The following is a 22,588-nucleotide window of genomic DNA, read 5'->3' as shown; positions in this document are numbered from 1 at the left end:
TGGATCTTATGCCATCGATTTTACTTCTGAAGTGTTTTGCAAAATTCCTCACAGAAAGCGTCTGTCGCTGTCTGTGAGGACTTTTTAAGATCAGATCTGGTTAAAAGACCGAAGGTGGAGAAGAGATACCTAGGGTTGTTTTTACTAATTGTGATGAGATTTGAGAAGTAAGACATTCTTGCCAGTTTGACTGTTTTATTGTAGGATTTGAGTTGTTGACATAATATTTGGTAATGAACTGTAAGGTTGCTCTTTCTCCACCTCCATTCTGCACTCCTGTATTTTCTTTTTGATTCCTTAGTTAAATAATTTCTCCACGGGGGTATCGTCTTGATTTTTATGTTTTTTGTTAAAAGTGGAGCAACTGAGTCTAATGTTGATTTTAAAACCCAGTTAAAATTATCAACAATAAAATCACAAGGTGCAGGTAAAATGTCAGCAGGAGTGCTCTTTAAAATCTCAATAAAATTTGCAGTAACCTCAGAAGTTAGGTAGCGTTTTCTCATTGTTCTCACCGGGGCTGCTTCTTGATTAAAACTGGCGATGTTAAAATATACACAGTAATGGTCTGACACAGCCAGGTCAACAACAGAGGACACACCAACGGACAGGTTGTAGGTTATGACCAGGTCCAGGGTGTGTCCTCTGTTGTGAGTTGGCTGTGCGACATGCTGTTTAAATTCAAAATAGTTAAAAAGGTTTAAAAATTATCTGGACAGTGAGTCCGAGATATTGTCAACGTGCACATTAAAATCGCCAGTTATTAAAATTCTGTTATAAGTGGAATGTAAAATCGATAAGAACTCTGAAAACTCACTCATAAAAGAAGTAGAGTGATGAGGAGGTAGATAAAGTGTGACACAGAGAATAGAAGGACTGCTAAAAACAAAGGCATGGTGTTCAAAAGATAAATACCTGTTAAAAATAGTTTCCTTTGAAATAAGAGTTTAAGTTTTTATAATTGACACAGTCCCGCCTCCTCTTTTACAGTCTCTGGTCGAAAATAAAAAATTAAAATTTGGTGGGCAGGCCTCGGTGAGAGCAACTGGAGCATCTGTACCGAGCCATGTCTCAGATAAAAGAATACCTTCAAGGTTGTTGTCTAAAATCAGGTCGTTTATGATAAAAGTTTTGTTGAAAAGGGAGCGCACGTTCAGCACAGCCAGGTTAATGTTTGTGCTGGACGTGCGCTCATGGTCACATGGATTTGAAATGTTAACATATAAAAGATTGTCACTTTTAAAACCACTTTGTTTGTGTGTGGGAGGGAACCGTCGGCGAGTGATGGTTTGAATTGAGAAAATGTCCGACTTGAGTGGGAATGATAGTCGGGGCCTGTTGGGAATGCTATTGAAAGAAACTAAGATTGGCCTGTAGGTGGGTGTAGTGAGTTTGGTATTGCAATGGTTTGTGTTAGAGCTTGGGGTGGGAACACAGGCGGAGTGATTTGTCCGTCGGAGTCAGCTGGGAGCGTGATTGACAACTGCATAATGAATGTTAGCTGCTAAAATCGAGCTACCCAGGAAGCTCGGGTGAAAACTGTCTGGTTGGTAAAAGGAAGGACGGTTCCAAAATAGGTTAAAATTGTCAATAAAAGCAAAACCGAAATGTCCGCAAGTGCGTGTTGAGCGTTATTGTATGACTGCTTGTTACTGTAATGTGCTTATTTGCCACAAGGGGTGCTGTCGCTAACAGACGATGCGATGTTAGGCAGGTGTTCAAGCCTTATTTCTCTCTCTCTGCTTTTGGCTCTGGAGAAGAGCAGTTCGTGTGTGTTGCTGAAATAAACTACGCCAGTTGGCTAACGAGAGAAGTTGTCTACATATCACAATTATTCTTCTGCTGCGACTGGGCATCAAGGTATAATCCTATGATGCCACATGACCATGGATTTTATCAGGTTATGGGCCCAGAGTCGCGAGAATAGATTCTGAATGCAGTAACGAAGTGCACGTTAGCACGGTGAAGCAACGGTAGCGAGTTAGCTGCAAGGTATAGCTAGTTTAGCGGCGGGAGTACCGCGGGAAGCTAAAGCTAGGCTAACGGACAGTAAAGCGGAGCTACGAACACACAAGCCATGGCGAACGGAAGCAAAAGCAAGTGGCCCACCTTCGATGGGAGAGCAGATGAGTACGAGCTCTGGGAAGAGAGGATGTTGTGCTGTATGCACGGAGTGGCTTTGAAAGAGACGATTTTGAAAGAGCCGACCGGCCCGCTGACAGAGGAAGCCAGGGCCCAGGACGACAAGCTGAATGCCGACGCATATTGTGCGCTGGCACCACTCCTCGACAACACAAGTTTAGGACTCATATTCAGAGACACAAAAGACAAGGGCCGGGAAAGTCTCAGAGTGTTGCGAGAACACTATATCGGCAAAGGTAGGCCCCGCATTGTCTCCCTATACATTACGATGACGGCGCTGAAGAAAGCGGACACAGAGACTGTGACTGAATATATCATCAGAGCTGAACAGATTATCACGGCGCTGAGACGCGCGGGTGAAGCGCCGAGCGAAGGGTTGATGATGGCAATGATTATGAGAGGGCTACCGGAAAAATATAAGCCGTTCACGTTAATGGTGACACACGGCTCAACGGACGTTTCGCTGGGGGAGTTCAAGGCCAAATTACGGAACTTCGAGGCAGCGGAAGACACAGGATCGCTCGCCGAGGAGGCGGGCGAGAGAGTGATGAAAGCACGGGCGGTGCAAAAGAAGAAAAGCGGACCGCCGACGGGGCTGGCGTGTTGGCGATGCGGCGAAAAGGGTCACCGTAAAGATGACTGCTCAAAGACTGTTTGGTGTAGTTTCTGTAAACACACGGGACACGCGGACAAAGCATGCCGGAAGAAGCGCGGACAGAGCGCCCGTTACGCACGCGTCCAAGATGGCGGAGAAGATGACGGCGGTGGCAGCCATGAAATGCAACATGATGACGCCAGCAGAGCAACTGGAGGTGAGGATTACTCCTTCAGGATGGAGACTGAGGATACCAGCTGGACAACACAGCAATTACAACGAACGGTACTGATTGTGGACACAGGTGCATCGTCCCACATTATGAATGACAAAAGACGGTTTAAGAACTTTGTGAGTGATTTCAGGCCGGAGAAACACAGCATGGAACTAGCAGATGGAAAACGTGTTTTTGGGCTGGCACGAGGCAAGGGAGATGCACAGGTATGTTTAATCGACAGTAAGGGGCGTCGGTGTAAAGTCGCGTTAAAGAACGCCCTATACATCCCATCCTTCCCTCAAGAACTGTTTTCTGTGAAGTCAGCTACGGCTAACGGTGCCGAAGTGTTCTTCAAGGAAGGTGAAGACGTTCTTACGGCACCTGATGGGACAACATTTGACATTTATGTGCATAACAGAATGTACTACTTGAAAACAGCGTGTGATGAAAACGATGTGTGTAAAGTCAGCCATGATATTCAGACATGGCATGAGATAATGGGGCACTGCAACTATGAGGATATATTGAAATTGCAAAATGTAACAGTTGGCATGCACATTAGTGGTGCAAAACACAAGCCTGTTAAAGAATGTGATGTACGCATAAAAGGGAAGTTCGCCCAAACGAGAAACCGAACTCCAACTGACAAGGTAAAGACACCGCTAGAACTGGTGAACACAGATTTAGCTGGTCCGATAAGCAACAAATCCATTGATGGTTTTAAGTATGTGCAATCTTTTTAAGATGTGTATACGGGGGCTGTATTTGTTTATTTTTTGAAAGCAAAGAGTGATGCTCTTCAAGCTACAGAGAAGTTCTTATCTGATGTAGCACCTTATGGCACTGTGAAGTGCATACGGTCAGACAATGGAACAGAGTTCACAAACGGAGACTTTAAGACACTGCTACGAAAGAATAAGATTAGACATGAAACCTCCTGCCCTTATTCCCCACACCAGAATGGCGTAGCAGAGAGGGAATGGCGTACTCTCTTTGAGATGGCCAGATGTAAGCTTATTGACTGCAACTTACCAAAGAGCCTCTGGCACTATGCTGTTCAGGAGGCAGCATATACAAGAAATAGGTGTTTTAATAAGCATACTGGCACCACACCATACACAGCACTGACAGGGAAAATGTGTAACTTATCTAGAATGCACAAATTCGGGTCAATATGCTATGCCTATCAACAAGACCGGGGTAAACTAGACTCTAGATGCGAAAAAGGACATTTTGTGGGGCACGACAAAGGCAGTCCAGCCTTTCTAGTTTATTATCCCAGCGACAGAAAAGTACAAAAGCATAGACTGGTAAAGTTTGTCACCAGGACAACATGTGAAGACGAAACGCAGACTTATGAGTTAGAACTGGAACCTAGAGTGAGTTGTGAAGTCAAAGACACCACACAATCAAGTGTGAGCACAGACATACAAACTGGTGGTTCAAAACTACCGAAGGACGATGATGACAAGCACCTTAAAGGGACACCACAGGTCCCAAGCAGTGGGAGATATCCTACTCGAGAGCATAGACCACCGGGTTATCTAAAAGATTATAGTCAAGACAGCAGTGAGGAGGAGGACAGTACACTTGTTAGCATAGACCACCGCAACAGAGTAATGTGCAATATTCCCCAAAACTTTAAAGAGGCCATGACATCAACTGAGTCAGAAAGATGAAAGAAAGCAATGGATGAGGAGATGAAGTCCTTAGAGGACATCCAAACTTTTACTTTGACTAAATTGCCAGAAGGCCGGGAGACAGTGGGAGGAAAGTGGGTCTATTCAATCAAGGAAAACAGTGATGGACGTGAGATGTACAAGGCCAGGTTTGTGGCTAAGGGCTATAGCCAGAGAGCAGGAATAGACTATGGTGAAACATTCTCACCGACAGCAAATCTGACTCGTGTACGGGTAGTAATGCAAAAGGCTGCCCAGGATAACTTAATCTTACACCAAATGGACGTAAAAACTGCATATTTGCACGCCCCCTATTGATAGAGAAATATACATGGAACAACCTGAGGGTTATGAGAAAGGAAGAGATGGGCTAGTGTGTAAGCTGGAGAAGTCCATTTACGGCCTAAAGCAATCTGGACGTAATTGGAATTTATTACTTCACAAATACCTAATCGGGAACAAATTTATCCAGAACCCAGCAGACCACTGTGTATACATGAAAGAGTCTAAAGTAGAAGGGAAAGTGATGATTGTTATCTGGGTGGATGATCTTATTATTGCAGCCAATAACACAAGTGGATTAGAACAAGTGAAGAGCATGCTCTCCATCAAGTTTAAAATGAAGGATCTAGGCAGGTTAAAACATTTCCTTGGCACGGTCTTCAGCCAGTCGGAAGGCTGTGTATATATGTCACAAACAAAGTATGTGGAAAAGATCCTAAACCATTTTGACATGTAAATGTGTAGAACAAGGCAAACACCCTGCAAACAAAAACTAGACTACACTGAAGATGCGCCGAGAATGACTGATGTAAAAATGTACAGAGAAGCGGTTGGCAGTCTCATATATTTGGTCACCGGCACACGCCCTGATCTATGTTTTGTGGTGAGCCGACTATCGCAACATTTTTCTGAACCCCCAGATGAGCACTGGATCACGGTCAAACATGTCTTGCGTTATCTCAGAGGTACAACCGACGGACAGCTCTGTGTCCAAAAGAGCTGCGAGGGTCTAGGCCTTCGCGCTTACAGTGATGCAGATTGGGCATCACACGCTACTGACAAATGCAGTACCACGGGGTATTGTGTGAGTATGTGTGATGACAGTGCACTGGTCTCATGGAGGACCAAGAAACAACAAACAGTAGCACTATCTTAGTGTGAGGCAGAATACATGACTTTAGCCTTAACAATACAGGAGTGTATATATTTGGAACAACTATTGAAAGGTATTGATGACTATGTGTGCACGAAAACTGTCATTCATGAGGACAATCAAGGGGCTAGCGCACTAGTGAGGAACCATGTATACAGGCAGAGGTGTAAATATGTGGTCATCAAATATCATTTCATTAGATCCATCATAAAAGATGAGAAGATGATACTTGTTTCCTGTTCCACAAATGACATGGCAGCAGATGTTATGACCAAGCATGTGACCAAATCTAAATTGTAGAAATTTACCGGGGTCATATTTGGCATATAAATATTCGACATTCAAATGTCATGTCATTTGTTTTTCTTGATATGTCTTTGTGAAAGTTGTACAGTTTACAAGTTATTCATAAGTGGGAATGTTGAGTGTTATTGTATGACTGCTTATTTCTGTAATGTGCTTATTTGCCACAAGGGGTGCTGTCGCTGACAGATGATGTTAACGTGCGATGTTCAGCAGGTGTTCACGCCTTATTTCTCTCTCTCTGCTTTTGGCTCTTGTGAGGAGCAGTTCGTGGGCGTTGCTGGAATAAACTACGCACTTGGCAAAAGAGAGAAGTTGTCTGCATATCAGAATTATTCGTCTGCTGCGACTTGGCATTAAGGTATAATCCTAGGATGCGACATAACCGTGGATTTTATCAATGGCAAAATGGTTCATTCGTGCAGATTTATTAAGAGTCGCCCTTTGTTTTTCATTCATACAGAAGAAACGGACAATTTTAAAAAGATATTGTAGAAATGAGAAACAAAATGTGCTGTTCTAAAATATGATAATATGTTGGGTTTGTTTCTCTGAATATACTTTTTTTTTGTTTATTATTTTGTGTGTTGTTTCCAGCAGCCAATCCCATCACAGCGAGGAATGTCCTGACTGACTTCCGGTTTTCACTCCGGTGTCGGTACCAGATGGGGACGGGTTGCTCGATGTGTTCGGGTTGTGGACGGGGTCCTTCGGAAGCCTGTTGATGACGTCAGGCGTTATAATATATTGATGTATTATATTTCTTTGACTGCATGTTTGCCACCCCTGTGTGTTACATTTGTGTGTTCTGAGTTACTAAATAAAAACAATTACAAAATAATAAAGTTCATTTACATCATACTTTTTTTCTTCTTCTTTCGGTGTCCACTGCGTGCCTGTCGAAGAAGTCACGTCAATTGTTGGAGGGAAAACTTGGAAATACTAGATTGAGAAATATTTCCCACTATATGCAGACATATTCATACAATATTGCAGCCCGAGTGAAACACAGCATTGTTGCAAGTTCGGCAGGAGAAACGTAAACGTCCCACTGCTGGAGCAGCAGCAGCTTCTCGAGGCATAGGCGGAAGTGACGTAAAGCTGACCAGCCATCGTGGCGGTCATGCAGTTATTTTGTTTTATTTTTTTTATCAACCAAATTAAAATATGATTTAACAGATATTAAAATAGAACAGCCGGGGGTAAAAACAAACACAGAGGCAAAGAAATATATTTGAAAAAATGCGTGTTTGAAGCATGACGTCATTAGCAAGCGCGCAGCTTCCGATGGACCTCGACCACATCCACCGACCCGTCCGCACGGGAACAAAAACACCCGCCGCTAAATTCTTCTGATTTAGCGTGGAACTGACTGTAATTTTCACACAGGATGTCCAGTGCTACTCTAAAGGACGTCGACATAATTAATTAAGTCTTTGTGTCCCGATAACCTCATCTCGTCACGCGTTGATGCTTTTCGGCGTAGTTAGCTTAGCTTGTTAGCTAGCTAGCCGCGAACGAAAAGAGACACATGACTCATCGCCAAGCAGAGATCAAGTGTGGATTTTTGGGAATTATCATTTGAAAATGTGTGCAAGAACGACACCCAAGTACAAAGAGGAACTTTGTGGAATAAAAGAAGAGAACGAGCAACATCTTCAACTGCTGGACGAAGTTTGCAATCAGACTCGTGTTGTGCCACTCAAAGCAGGTTTGTACACGAGTGGGTTGATCTGAATCAGAATGACTTGACCAAACTAAATGTGTGTTCGTCTTTTTGTGTCCTGCAGACATTAGTGAAAAATATTTCTGTTCTGTGAAAGAGGAGCCAGACTTGACTCACATCAAAAAGGAGGAGGAGGAGGAGATTAACCAGTCACCAGTGAACTTTGTCCCGATAAAGACTGAAGATGAAAAAAAGGATGAGAATGAGGACAAAAGAGGGGCGGGGCCTCCAAGCAGCAGCTCAAGTCATCACGTGACAACAGAAGGTGATGAAGACCACTGGGGGCCATCACAAGTACATAATGAGGACACATTATCAGACGACGATGATGATGACGATGATAATGATGATGATGGGCAAGCTAAAGGTGAAAGGGCATGTCACACTGACTCATTAACCTCAAAGTTGTCTTTAAAACGGCACACAAGAAACCACAGTAAAGAAAAACCTCTCGTTTGCTAAATTTGTGGCAAAACTTTCTCTCGAAAGTTTCATTTGACAATTCACACAAGAACACACAGTGGAGAAAAACCTTTTTGCTGCTCAGTTTGTGGCAAAAGCTTTTCTGGAAAGTCACATTTGACAAGTCACATAAAAACACACACTGGAGAAAAAAACTTTTCCTGCTCAGTTTGTGGCAAGAGTTTCTCTCAAAAGTCGAATTTAACAAGCCACACAAGAACACACAGTGGCGAAAAACCTTTTTCATGCTCAGTTTGTGGCAAAAGCTTTTCTTTTAAGTCAAATTTCACAAAACACACAAGAACACATAGTGGAGAAAAACTTTTTTCATGCTCAGTTTGTGGCAAATGTTTCTCTGATAAGTCAAGTTTAACAAAACACACAAGAACACATAGTGGAGAAAAACCTTTTTCATGCTCAGTTTGTGGCAAGAGTTTCTCTCAAAAGTCGAATTTAAGAAAACATAGAAGAACACACACTGGAGAAAAACCTTTTTCCTGCTCAGTTTGTGGCAAAAGCTTCTCTGTAAAGTCAAGTTTACAAAGCCACACAAGAAGACACAATGGAGAAAAACCTTTTTCCTGCTCAATTTGTGGAAAATGCTTCTCTGTAAAGTCAACGTTAACAAGCCACACAAAAACACACAGTGGAGAAAAACCCTTTTCCTGCTCAGTTTGTGGCAAGAGTTTCTCTCAAAAGTCAAATTTAAGAAAACATAGAAGAACACACACTGGAGAAAAACCTTTTTCCTGCTTGGTTTGTGGTAAAAGCTTTTCTATAAAGGCAAGTTTAACAAACCACACAAGAAAGCACAATGGAGACAAGCCATTCTGTTGCAGCGTTTGTGCGAAAATATTTTCCACGAAACATAGTGCTGAGAGACACAATTGTGTTGGTGACAAAAGCAGCGATGCTTGAAGATTAAAAAAATGACAAAAAAAACTGAAGGAACCGACTCTCTGTGGTAAGATGTAAATGTGATTTTGAATGAAATATGATGAATTGAATTTTGCAAAGCTCTTTTATTGACATTAAGCCAATGTGATCAGTGCCAGAAGAACCATTGTGTCTGAGTGATGAGAATTTTTTTTGTGTGTTTACATCGAACATTATAAATAAAATTAATTGCTTTTGCCTGGAACAACATTTTTTAACATTATGCTTTTCAGTTGTCTTTTTAAACGTACTTAATGGAAAAGGTGTGAGAAGAAAAGGTGCTTATGAAATCGTTGCCTTCCACAATCATCAATAACATCACTTGTTCCACTTGCTCAACTGGTCTTCATTACGCTGTGTGAAAAGGTGAAAAACTGAACTAGAAGTTGAACTATAAAAAGAACCAGAAAGAGAAACGCAAATCGTCTCAGTTTCTCTCAAAGCTTTTGGTATGTCAGGAGTTGGCAACTTGATGGCGACTGGAGTCAGCGCTGGTTTTCTCGCTGTGTTTGGCTGGCTCGTACATGTATGGTCCATTGAACAAAACTCAAACTCTTCAAAGATCCCCTCAGATACATTTAATATTCTGCTTTGTGAATAAATTTCTGACTGGTTAAATACACTTTCTAGGTTGAGCTCTATCAAATTTGTCAAATATACCAAATATTTTTTTCATGCTATATTATATTTTTTGTACGTTGGATTGTTTATATAATGTCAGGTTTAAAATGCCCTGACGCCGTTTTTAGACTGAAATAACTTACTAAAGACGGCTGAAAACCAAAACAAACCAGGTAAAGCTTTCGTTTTGCACCATTCGCGAATGGGAGAGGGCCAGCGGCAAACAGGCGTCTTGCCAGTTCAATCCCGCTCACCTTCTGCCTGGCTCCGCCCTGCAGCCTCTTTTTAGTTGTCTTTTTAATCGCACCGAATGGAAAAGGTATGAGAAGAAACGGTGCTTATGAAATCGGTACCTTCCACAGTCATCAATAAAATCACTTGTTCAACTGGCCTTTTTTCTGAGCCTTTGTGTTAGTAGAGTCAATTCAAAGTCTAATATCGAAAACAGTGTCAGTGTGAAAATGTCGGTTTCTGATTGCAAAACTTACATTTATGAATAAAAACCTAGCCCTAAGTATTAGCAAATAAGTTATGAAAAACTCATCTACAGCACCACTTTTCTAAAAGAAACAGAAAACAAAATTTTCCCACTTTAAAGAAAAGTCTTTATAAAGAAATAAACTGACACATTTATTGAAGTCCTTCCAAAATGTCCTTGAGTATGAGCCCATCCAAAACGGGTGTTGAACTGTCTCTGCGTGGGTTCCACAAAAAGAGCAACTCTTCCAGCTTCGCTCCTCTCTTGGGTACAAAACACAGTTTTACGCTTATAATGCAAACTGTACCACAATTATTAACCAATCAGGAGTCGGACACTCGAGCTGATTCTGATTGGCTGTTTACTGTCCAATCGCGTTTTACAACAGTACGATGTCCGGGAAGACTCAAAAACAGTCGATAGAAGGGTCTTCTGTAATATTGTCCCTTGAGTTTGATATGCTTGTATAAACATTTTTTAATTTGTTTTATTTATATTTAATAAGCAAACGTCACCACTCAGAGTTGTACATTTGCGTCTTTGTTGTTAGATGGCGCCATGGTACTTTTTTTATCGATACGCAAACAACTTTGGAGCATATTGAATAGAAAAACTGCATTGTTGAACAACAAAAATTAGGAAAGGAAGAAAAAAGGAACAATGTGAGGATGTCGTCCATTAAAGTTGAAGTATAGTTAGTGTATAGGACATGGACTTTTTGGTTACAATTTAATTTCACTTGCAAAACATTTCATCCGGGCGGCACGGTGGCCCGACTGGTTAGCACGATGGCCTCACAGTGAGAGACAGCATCGCTCGTGGGTTCAATCCCGGCTCCCGCCATCCTGTGTGGAGTTTGCATGTTCTCCCCGTGCTTGCGTGGGTTTCCTCCGGGTACTCCGGTTTCCTCCCACATTCCAAAAACATGCATGGCAGGCCACTCTAAATTGCCCCTAGGTATGAGTGTGAGCGCGGATGGTTGTTCGTGTCTGTGTGCCCTGCGATATGCTGGCAACCAGTTCAGGGAGTCCCCCGCCTACTGCCCGAAGATAGCTGGGAAAGGCACTACCCCCACCACCCCCACCCCCGCGACCCTAGTGAGGAGAAGCGGTACAGAAGATGGATGGATGGCATTTAAGTAGCGGCGAAAGAAACAGGGCAGGGCAACGCTTTTTTTTTTTTTTTTTTTTTAATCAGTACTGCGTGAACTCGGGGCACAAACAGCTTTGCCGAGCTCAAACTCGCGTTGTCTGAAATCGCCTGTTTCGGTCCCAAAACGATGCATCGTTCAGCTGGACTACGGCGGAAAAAAAGCATGTTCCCCAGGGTCCCACGCGCCTGCCTCAGCATCGCACCCCGACCCACTATTTGAGAATCACGGCTTTAAAGAGTGAAGATGAAGACAAGGGTGAGAGTGAGGACAACACAGGGGCGGAGCCTCCAAGCAACCGCTCAAGTTATCACATGACAAAAGAAGGTGATGAACACCACTGGGGGCCATCACAAGCACATAGTGAGGACACTTCGTCCCACGCTCCAGACGACGATGATGATGATGGTGATGATGATTTTCGGCACCGCGCGAGTGGCTGCCTGTTTCAGCAGCACTGGCTCACCGTTGAGCCTTCTTCGTGTGTTTTTCCCTTTACCTTGTTTTATTTATTTCACTTCATCACAGCAATGGACATCCAACTTGTGGTGGTTTTATTGCTGCTGGGGGCTGTTTTTTGCGCGACCGTGTCCGGAGACATAACTCTGAGCTACGGATCGATCGTGTACACAAGAGATCACCTGTTAACACTCCGTGCTAACCTCGCACCGGCTGCCGGAGCGAGACCCGATGTCCCCCGGGAGCTGAGGAGGAAGAGACGGGGATGCGGGGGCTAAACACCAGGCAAGGAGGACACGAAAGCACCCCGTCCTCCCATCCGTTATCATGGGGAATGTTAGATCTGTTCCCAATAAAATGGACAAGCTAACAGCGTTAACCCGGCACGTGTGGAATTTCCGGGAGGCTAGTTTGCTGATGTTCACGAAGTCTTGGCTAACAGAGCTAACGCCGGACGCCGTCGTCGAATTGGACGGCTTCCAAATTCTACGTGCGGACAGGACACTGGAAAGCGGAAAGAAGAAAGGAGGAGGGCTGGCTGTGTTTGTTCATGATCGATGGTGTAATCCTGGGCACATCACTATTAAGGAGCAACTTTGCAGTCGGGACATTGAACTTCTAGCTGTTAGCGTGCGTCCGTATTACATCCTACGAGAGTTCAGTCATGTGATCTCGGTGGCGGTGTATGAACCTCCGTCAGCTAAGAGTGAGACAGTCTGTGACGTACTGACTAGTGCTGTGAGTAGGCTACAAACAAAGCACTCAAATGCCCTGCTCCTGATCACTGGCGACTTCAATCATGTTCTCCTTCCTCCTCTCTGCCTTCATTCACACAATATGTAACCTGCCACACCAGAGACAATAAAATATTGGACCTTTTCTATGCCAACACCAAGGAGGCGTACACATCACTGTCCCTCCCCCCGCTGGGCAAAGCTGATCACAACTTGGTGGCTCTCCTTCCTGTGTACAAACCTCTGGTCCGCAGGCTGCCGGCTGTGACAGGCACAGTTCAGAGATGGTCTGGAGAAGCAGAGGAGGCCTTGAAGGACTGTTTCAACACAACTGTGTGGGAAGTAATCAGCGAAGCCCACTGGGAGGGCATTAATGGTCTAACGGACACATTTACAGACTATAATAATTTCTGCATGGAGAACACCATTACCACCAGGACAGTAAGATGTTTCTCCAACAACAAACCATGCATCACACCAGACATTAAACCTCTCCTGAAGGAGAAAAAGAGGGCTTTTGTGTCAGGCGACAAGGAAGAGCTGAAGAGAAACGTCAGCTGAGAAGGAGGATCAGAGAGGGGAAAAAGTCCTATGGGATGCGGATGGAGGAAAAGCTGCAGAGTAATAATGCCATGGATGTCTGGAGGAGCCTGAAGACCATTTCAGGCCACAGACAACCAAAGCCCCAGAAGGGGGGGGGACCTTCATTGGGCAAATGAGGTGAATCTATTTTTCAATATATTTGATCAGATGCGTGCCCCCGCTCGGTCTCAACTGCTGCAGCACCCACCAACCCCTCCTGCCGGTGCGGTGAGGACACAGGACTGTGTGTCTGACGTGCTCCTCTGCAGCACGGGAGCGCCGCAGGGAACTGTTCTGGCTCCCTTCCTGTTCACCCTCTACACCTCGGACTACAAATACAATTCCACAACCTGTCACCTGCAGAAGTTCTCTGATGACTCCGCGATTGTTGGCCTCATCACTGACGGAGACGATCGGGAGTACAGAGGGGCTACGCAGGGTTTTGTGGACTGGTGTCAGCAGAACCGCCTCCAAATCAACGCTAGGAAATCCAAAGAGCTGGTGGTGGATTTCTGCAAGCGTCGGTACTCTCCACCTGCACCAGTGAATATCCAGGGAACAGACGTTGAGAGGGTCTCAACTTACAAGTACCTGGGTGTTCATCTGAACAATAAACTGGACTGGAGCGACAACACAGACGCTCTCCATAGGAAGGGTCAGAGCAGACTCTTCCTACTCAGGAGGCTGAGGTCCTTTGGCGTTCGGGGAACACTCCTCAGGAACTTCTATGACTCTGTGGTTTCCTCAGTCATTTTCTATGGAGTGGTCTCCTGGGCAGGAGGCATCTCGGACCGGGACAAAAAGAGACTGGACAAACTAGTGAGGAGGGCCAGCTCTGTCCTGGGCTGCTCCCTGGACTCTGTGGACTCAGTGGGGGGCAGGAGGATGACGGCAAAACTGGCATCAATGCTGAACAACCCAGCCCACCCACTCAATGACACTCTTGGAGCACGCCACAGTTCCTTCAGTGATAGAGTGAAGAGATTGTTCCGCTCCTTCCTGCCGGCTGCTGTCAGACTTTTTAACAAGAACACTAGGTCAGGTCTACAAATCATCATCATCATATCGTGTCACACCAGTGGTTTATCCATATTTTTGCCCTGTCTGTGACCTTTTGTAGGTCTGGTGGAGTGATATATACAGGGCTTATTGGACATTCAAGTTGGATATGTTTCATATTTTGGTTTAGGAAACCACAGTCACATACTGAGGATGTGGCAAGGCCCCATTTTGTTAGGTTGTCTTTGGTTTTCCCAACACCAGATCTTGCACGGTTTAGGGTACACCATTTTTTCCTTTCAAGGTTTGTGCCCTTGGGTAGTTTTTCTTTTGGTTTTGGGACACACGGTTGTTCTGGTCCCATGTTTTCTTTTTCTCTCCATTTATTCATTCTGTACCGTCTAGGGGTGATGTTTTCAGGCAGACTTTCAGTTGAAATGAAACTTTTCCTAGATTTCAGCCTGGGAGGGACTGGTACATGGGAGAAGAGTGGATGGCGATTATCATTTTCTTGCTTGCGTTTTTCCACTTTGGTGTGTGTTTCTCTTCTCAAGGCAGGAGGTGGTATGCCCGAGAGCCTGTGGAGGATATTGACTGGTGTTGGTCTTAATGCTCCAGTTATCACACGGCAAGCTTCATTAAGGATAGGATCTATTTTGCTGGCATGGGCAGATCGAGACCATACGGGGGCACAATATTCTGCTGTTGAGAAACACAGAGCCAAAGCAGTTGTTCTCAATGTCTTTGGATCTGTGCCCCATTTTGTTCCAGCCAGCTTTTTCAATAAGTTGACTCGAGAGGACACCTTGCTCCTAAGTTTCTCTAGGTGTTGTTTGAAGGAGAGAGTCCTGTCTAGTGTTACACCCAGATAAGTTGGATGGTCATCATGGGTGAGATTTTTCCCATTCCATTCAATATTTAGTTTTCGATATGCTTCCCGGTTGTTTAGGTGGAAAGCACATATCTTTGTTTTCCCTGGGTTGGCATTTAATGACCATTGCTGGTAATATTTGCCAGTTACACTTAGTGCTCCAGTCAGAAAGTTTTCAATGTCTTTAAAGTCCTTTGCTTGGGTGGCAATGCAAAGATCATCTGCATAAATGAAGCGTTTAGTGTTGGGATATGATGGTTGGTCATTAGTGTAAATGTTGAAGAGCAGAGGGGACAGCACTGATCCTTGTGGGAGTCCGTTCTTTTGACTTCTCCATCTGCTCCTTTTGCCATCCATTTCAACATAAAATCTCCTGTTGTTAAGGATGGTTCTGATGACATTTACAATGTGGCCATTTATTCCCATTGTGGCCATTTTCATCAGTAGGCTTCGGTGGTTGACTGTGTCATATGCTGCTGTTAGATCAACCAGGACTATTCCTGTTTTGAGGTTTTTCTCGAATCCAGCCTCAATGAATTGGACAAGGTTGAGGACTTGGCCACAGCAGGAGCGTCCTTGTCTGAAGCCTGCTTGTTCTTCAATAAGCTGGTCTTCGACTGATGGAGTTAGCCTATTGAGGAGGAGTTTTTCGAAGAGTTTATAGGTGGTACAAAGAAGTGAAATTGGGCGATAGCTCTCAGGCTTCTCTGGGTCTTTGCCTGGTTTAAGTAGACCTACGATTTTGGCCTTCTTCCACTTCTTTGGGAGCTTTAGTGAAGTTAGGCATTGGTTGAAGAGAGAGAGAAGCCACTTCTTTGCTCTTGGCCCAAGCTGTTTTATTAATTCATTGTGAATCCCATCTATTCCAACTGCTTTATTTGTTTTAAGTAATTTGATTTCTGATGTCAGTTCTCTTATTGTGAAAGGGGGAAGGGTTTCATGTCGGTTTATGCATTCTTTAATTATATTATTGTAAGCTTTGGTTTGTTTTATTGGATTATGTTGAGGTTTTCCATATTTGAGAAGTTGGTTTGCGACCTGGTTGGGAGTTACGGCTGCTGTCCGGGATGGGGGTTTGCCTTCACAGTTTAGTTTCCGAATGGTTGCCCAGCCCTTCTTGCTGTTTTTGCTTAGGTCTATACTTGTTATCATCTCATTCCATCTTCTCCTTCTTTCTTCCCCAATGTCATTCATCAAAGCTTCTCCCATTTCAATAGTTGATTCATCAAAAGGATCTTCATCATATAGTTTTATATACTCTACATATAACTCTTTGGTCTCTGGATTCATCCCTGGGATGTACTTTGTCCTACATCCCCTTGGGATGCTTTTTTGAGCAGCTTTCCACATTTGCTTTACCCAAACATCATAGTTTTCTGGTCTTGGAGCTATGGTGTTTGTTCTTACTTCCATGTCCTCCATGAAAGATTCCCAGTTTGCTTTTTTGAAATTAAACCTGGGGAGGTAATCAAATACAATTAGTCTTATAATTTGTTGTGTCCTTACTTCAACTGGTCGGTGTTGGGATCTGGGGATGTGACCCAGAACAGTTCTTCGGAACACTTGTCTTTGGTTGTTAGAAATAAACACCAAATCAGGATTGTATCCTCTTCTCCAGCGGGCACTAGAAAAGGTAGGGGGATCTTTACTTTCATAAAGAAGTGTTAGATCATTGTTAATGGCCCATGAGATAACTTGTTCTCCGTTCTGATTATCTTCTCTGTATCCCCATTGGGTACTGTGGCTATTGAAGTCACCAATTATTAGATGTGTCTTACAGGATATATTTAAGTTTGTTGGCCATTGAAACTCAGCATTAGGTGGTTTATAGACTGAGATTACAACCATGTACTCAGTCTCAAGCTTTAATAGTTCCATTTCCCCAGCTGGGATTTGTTCTGTTTTTATGACTTTTGCTGGGTCCTTTACAAAGATGGTACTTCCATAAGTGCGGCTGGGTATTGAGACCGCCATTGCCATTCCTGGAACTACAGGTGGATTGTGTAGTTCCCTGTGTGTTTCTTGAATGCATAAGATGTCAGGTTGCATGGAAGGTCTACAAATGGGCGGGCATTAGTGCAATTGTGCAGTCCGAGGATGCAATACAAACTACTACTGTGCTTTATCCAATGCTGTACTTAAATATTGACCAATGCTGTATTTTGTTTACCATTGCAGTAGTCTTATCATTGCAGTACTTTTACCATTACAGCACTTTTATCATTGCAGTATTTTCTATCATTGCAGTATTTTTTATCATTGCAGCATTTTTATTAATTTCCCCTCCGTACCATTGACAGACATTTGGAGTGTTTCCTTACACTTGTATATGTTGTGGGATGTAAGTGTGTATATTCAGGGGGATTTGTGTATTTACGTATATACAGTGTATATTTGCATGCTTTTTATGAATGTCTGCTGCTAATGTTATACATTAACGGCTACATTACGCCGCCGCCTCTGTGTGATCTATACCTTTGCTCCTGTAACACTGCAAATTTCCCCATTGTGGGACTATGAAAGGACATCTTTATCTTTCTCTTTAAAAACCTTGTGTTGGTGGTTGTTAAATAATTTTCCATAAGATTAAGATGGTGAAACAAAAATTTAAAAAGTAAATTCTGTAACAATTAAACATTGAATACTAAATTATTCCTAAAACAGTTCAATGAATCTTGAAATTAATAGTGAATTATTGTAGTTTAATGAATACTAAAACGAATAATGAAATATTCAAGTACTTAAATAAATACCCAAATCATTTTAGAACACAATAACAGTTAAGTAATAAAAGAGTGACATGTTTTAATTTAAAATTTACAACCACATCGCAACTTGTCGAAAAAGCCTGTAAAAAGGCAAAGGTGCAAATATGTTGACATAAAGTATCACTTTATCATGTCAACTGTTAATAATAGGGAAATACATTTGAAATACTATCCAACCGACGACATGGTGTCAGATGTATAAACAAAACCAGCAACAAAAGTAAAATTCAATACATCTCTCAAGTTCATATTTGGGAACTAAAATGTTCGTTCATGTGCATACGGTTCAAATCGTACGTTTTTCCAATGTTTAGAAGAAGATAACGATGATTTGCATCGCAAATGGTGACATCTGTCGGTGAGTTGGTGACAGTGCTCCACACAGCCAGCAGCCAATCATATCAGAGCGGGGTGTGTCCTGTTCTTCCGCTTTCGTGACGAACAGACTGCCATTTTCTCGAAGGAAAAAAACGACGCCATCTTTCATTCGTCTCGTCGAACAAAGAGAAGCTCACGAGTTATCGCCAAGCAGAGATCAAGTGCGGATATTTTGGAATTATCATTTGAAAATGTGTGATAGAACGACACCCAAGTACAAAGAGGAACTTTCTGGAATAAAAGAAGAGAACGAGCAACATCTTCAACTGCTGGGCGAAGGTTGGAAGCAGCCTCGTGTTGTGCTACACAAAGCAGGTTTGTACAGGTCTTACTTTCATTTGCTTTGTAAAGAACGACTTTCTATCGTTAAAAATATGCATCACAACATTAAGTTGTTTGGGGAAATCGGTCAAGGTTATTGCCGTTTTATTTTTTAATATTGGGGGGGGGGGGCTAGCAGAGAGAGGGTGCACAGAGCTGAAGGAAGCAGGACGGCTGTAAAAATGAACAACAATGCCTGCTTTTTCCCTGGTGTCAGTCACCTTTATCTGGTGCAGTAAGTTATTTCAGTCAGCAGCAAATTAAGCTCTCCCAAAGGCCTCAGGGCATTTCAACCTGACACCTCATGTTTCAAAACTATGCTTACAGGTTAATAAAAGGTCACAAAAACATGGACCTCTTAAACAGGAAAACGTGAGTTCAGTGGTAACAGAGTTGTGTCTATGCTGGCAGTTGAGCAGGAAGCCACAAAAACAGATGCACGTCTTGAACCGTGTTTGACGGGAAACCGTTTAGCTCGCATTGAACAGAAGTGTGACCCAAACATGTCTTGTAAGCTGAAACCGTTCGAACAACAGGAAGAGTGTGGACGGACGGGTGTGATAAAGTCAAAGTGTTCATGTTTTTCCATTCTTTATGAGTTTGCATATACAAATTACTTTGCTGTGCTTCAATAAAACGCCGCACAAGAGCGGGAACGCTTTTCTCTTTGGCGGACTGCTCCTCGCAAGTGACAAAGACAATCTTGGCTGGGTGATTCATTTGTGCAGGCTTGTCTCGTTTTTGGCAAAAACTCTGACGTATCTTGTTCAAGCAATTCCTTACTGAAGGAATTCTGCCTGACTCTAAAAAATGTGCACACTGCGGTGAAAACATCAATGGTGGTTAATCAATTTTAGTGGATAAAACACAAAATATTACGTTTTTTAAAAAAATCAAGTACGTATTGGTCTTATTTATTGAAGAACTTTGTTCTGTCTTGGTCGGTCGGGTGAGAGTCAATGAACCTCGGGTGGCCCTGCACTGTTTTGTGCATATGTGCGTAGTTTCACCCCATCCAATCATTTAAAATACATTTAATGCATCCATCCAGGGTTGCAAGGATCTCATCGGTGAAAAAGCGCATGCTGCAAGGAATACATCTGCATCTTTGGCTTACGATGGGCTTAAAAAGGGAGAACGTCACAACCCCCTTTTCTACCAACAAGCCCAGGATTATTTAATTCTATCTCTAAATGCCAAAAGAAATACTTGTAAACATATTTCACTTGAAGGATTCCTATTTTATCAATGACATTATGTTGCGATGGCCCCCATCAATATGTTAGGGTCCCACAACAGGTGTTCCATCAGACGCACACAATAGCCTGTGTGTGCTAACTTCAGTTCGCTTCCAGAAACATCTGTGACTATGTCCGGGCATCAGCCGCAACGTGCTTCCTTTTTAGATGCTCGTTTATCACTGTTGTGCGGCTAACGGGAGGCTTACATCGTAGGACGTAATTTTGTGAAATGTCCCCATGGTCCGGTCCAAGTTGGGGTCGCACGCATTGCTCCGTGTGCGGCAGGCACAAGTCAAGGTAGCACGGTAAAAACAATATAAGACAAAGTCGCTGCATGAGGTTTGACTTGACCAAACCAAATTTGTCTTTTTGTGTCCTGCAGACGTCAGTGAAAACGATCTCCGTTCTGTGAAAGAGGAGCCAGACTTGACTCACATCAAAAAGGAGGAGGAGGAGGAGGAGATCAACAAGTCACCAGTGAACGTTCTCCCTATAAAGACTGAAGATGAAAACAAGGATGTGAGTGAGGACAACAGAGGGGCGGAGCCTACAAGCAGCAGCTCAAGTCATCACGTGACAACAGAAGGTGATGAAGACCACTGGGGGCCATCACAAGCACATAATGAGAACACATTATCAGACGCTCATGTCGATGATGATGATACTAATGATGATGATGATGATGATGATGGGCAAGCCAAAGGTGAAAGGGGATGCCACACTGACTCATTAACTTCAAAGCGGTCTTTAAAAGGACACAGAAAAACACACAGTGGTGAAAAACCTTTTTCTTGTTCAGTTTGTGGGAAATGCTTCTCTCGAAAGTCTCATTTAGTAAGGCACACAAGAACACACAGTGGTGAAAAACCTTTTTCTTGCTCAGTTTGTGGTAAAAGCTTCTCTCAAAATTCAAGTTTAACATATCACATAAGAACACACAGTGGAGAAAAACCTTTTTCCTGCTCAGTTTGTGGCAAAAGCTTCTCTGGAAAGTTTTATTTAACAATCCACACAAGAACGCACAGTGGAGAAAAACCTTTTTCTTGCTCAGTTTGTGGAAAATGCTTCTCTCAAAAGGCAACTTTAACAGAACACGCAAGAACACACACTGGAGAAAAACCTTTTACTTGCTCAGTTTGTGGTAAAAGCTTCTCTCAAAATTCAAGTTTAACAAACCACACAAGAACGCACAGTGGAGAAAAACCTTTTTCCTGCTCAGTGTGTGGTAGACGCTTCTCTGAAAAGTCAAGTTTAACTTGTCACACAAGAACACACAGTGGAGAAAACCCTTTTTCCTGCTCAGTTTGTGGTAAAAGCTTCTCCAATAATTCTCATTTCACAAGGCACACAAGAATACACAGTGGAGAAAAACCTTTTTCCTGCTCAGTTTGTGCCAAGAGGTTCTCTCGAAAGTCGCATTTACGACGCCACACAAGAACACACAGTGGAGACCAGCCATTCAGTTGCAGCGTTTGTGCTAAAAAATTCTTTTCTAAAGAGGGTGCTGAGAGACACAATTGTGCTGGTGAGAATTGCAGCGATCCTTGACGCTTAAAAAAAAGACAACAAAAAACTCAAGGAACTGACTCTTTGTGGTAAGATGTAAATATGATTTTGGATAAAATATGATGAATTTAATTTTGAAAAGCTTTTTTTATTGACATTAAGCCAATGTGATCCGTGCCAGAAGAACCATTGTGTCTGAGTGATGATGATATTTTTTGTGTGTTAACATCAAACATGTAAATAAAATTAATTGCCTGTGCCTGGAACAAATATTTGTGAACATTTTGCTTTTCAGTTGTCTTTTTAAACGTACTTAATGGAAAAGGTGTGAGAAGAAACGGTGCTTATGGAATCGGTGCCTTCCACAATCATCAATAAAATGACTTGTTCCACTTGCTCAACTGGCCTTCAATAGGCCATGAAAAGGTGAAAAACTGAACTAGAAGTTGAACTATAAAAAGAACAAGAAAGAGAAATGCAAATAGTCTCAGTTTCTCTCAAAGGTTTTGGAATGTCAGGAGTTGGCAACTTGATGGCGACTGGAGTCAGCGCTGGTTTTCTCGCTGTGTTTGGCTGGCTCGTATATGTATGGTCCATTGAACAAAACTCAAACTCTTCAAATATCCCCTCACATACATTTAATATTACACTTTCTGAATAAATTTCTGACTTGCTAAAAACACTTTCTAGGTTGAGCTCTATCAAGCGTTTGGGGTTTGTTGCGAAGCAGAATCTCACTTTGGAAAATGTATCATTTTGTCAAATATACCAAATATTTTTTTTCATGCTGTATTATATTTTTTATATATTGGATTATTTTTATAATGAAATAGGGAAATATTAAAATTGGCAACCACATACAGACTTAATTCAATTAATACGAAATAAAGAAACATTTTATAAATATTGAACTCATTGAGAAGAGTCCTAATATTGAAATATAAAAAATACTTATGTATTAAATTAATTCAATAACCCGACCCCGGATGAGCGGCAGAAAATGGCTGGATGGATGGAATAATTTAAATTGCATACATATTCAAATGAACAAATAAGTTAAGTGTCAGGGTCGCCTTTTGGCGAGGAGGAAGGTGGACCCAAAAGGCGAGGAGGCAGGGAATGGATGTCGTTCAGGGGGTTTATTAAAGGGGTTCAACAAAGGAAGACAACCGGGACGGGAGAAAAATAACAACGGTTCCAACTTGACGAACAGAAAAATGGGGGCGAGGAACAAAAACCGAGGCAAAAGGCTGAGGAAGGCAAA

At 42.8% G+C, this 22,588-nt stretch overlaps 1 protein-coding gene across 1 annotated transcript in view; it reads left to right on the top strand.

The window, feature by feature from the left end:
* Positions 1-2,077: 2,077 nt before the first annotated feature.
* LOC148342000 (uncharacterized) overlaps positions 2,078-22,588 on the top strand; it is a 31,999-nt gene continuing 11,488 nt past the window's right edge. Inside the window, exons 1-4 of the mRNA XM_088288019.1 lie at positions 2,078-2,378; positions 2,806-2,954; positions 12,513-12,630; positions 20,573-21,218. Of these exons, the coding sequence (XP_088144145.1) occupies positions 2,078-2,378; positions 2,806-2,954; positions 12,513-12,630; positions 20,573-21,218 (1,214 nt within the window). The remainder of the gene's footprint in view (positions 2,379-2,805; positions 2,955-12,512; positions 12,631-20,572; positions 21,219-22,588) is intronic.

The sequence above is a fragment of the Idiotropiscis lumnitzeri genome, chromosome 2 (genome assembly GCF_059441095.1).
Source record: "Idiotropiscis lumnitzeri isolate Australia: NSW breed Sydney's pygmy pipehorse chromosome 2, RoL_Ilum_1.0, whole genome shotgun sequence".
Lineage (NCBI taxonomy): Eukaryota > Metazoa > Chordata > Actinopteri > Syngnathiformes > Syngnathidae > Idiotropiscis > Idiotropiscis lumnitzeri.
The sequence above is the reverse complement of the archived record's forward strand: the minus strand, read 5'-3'. Positions and strand labels throughout refer to the sequence as shown.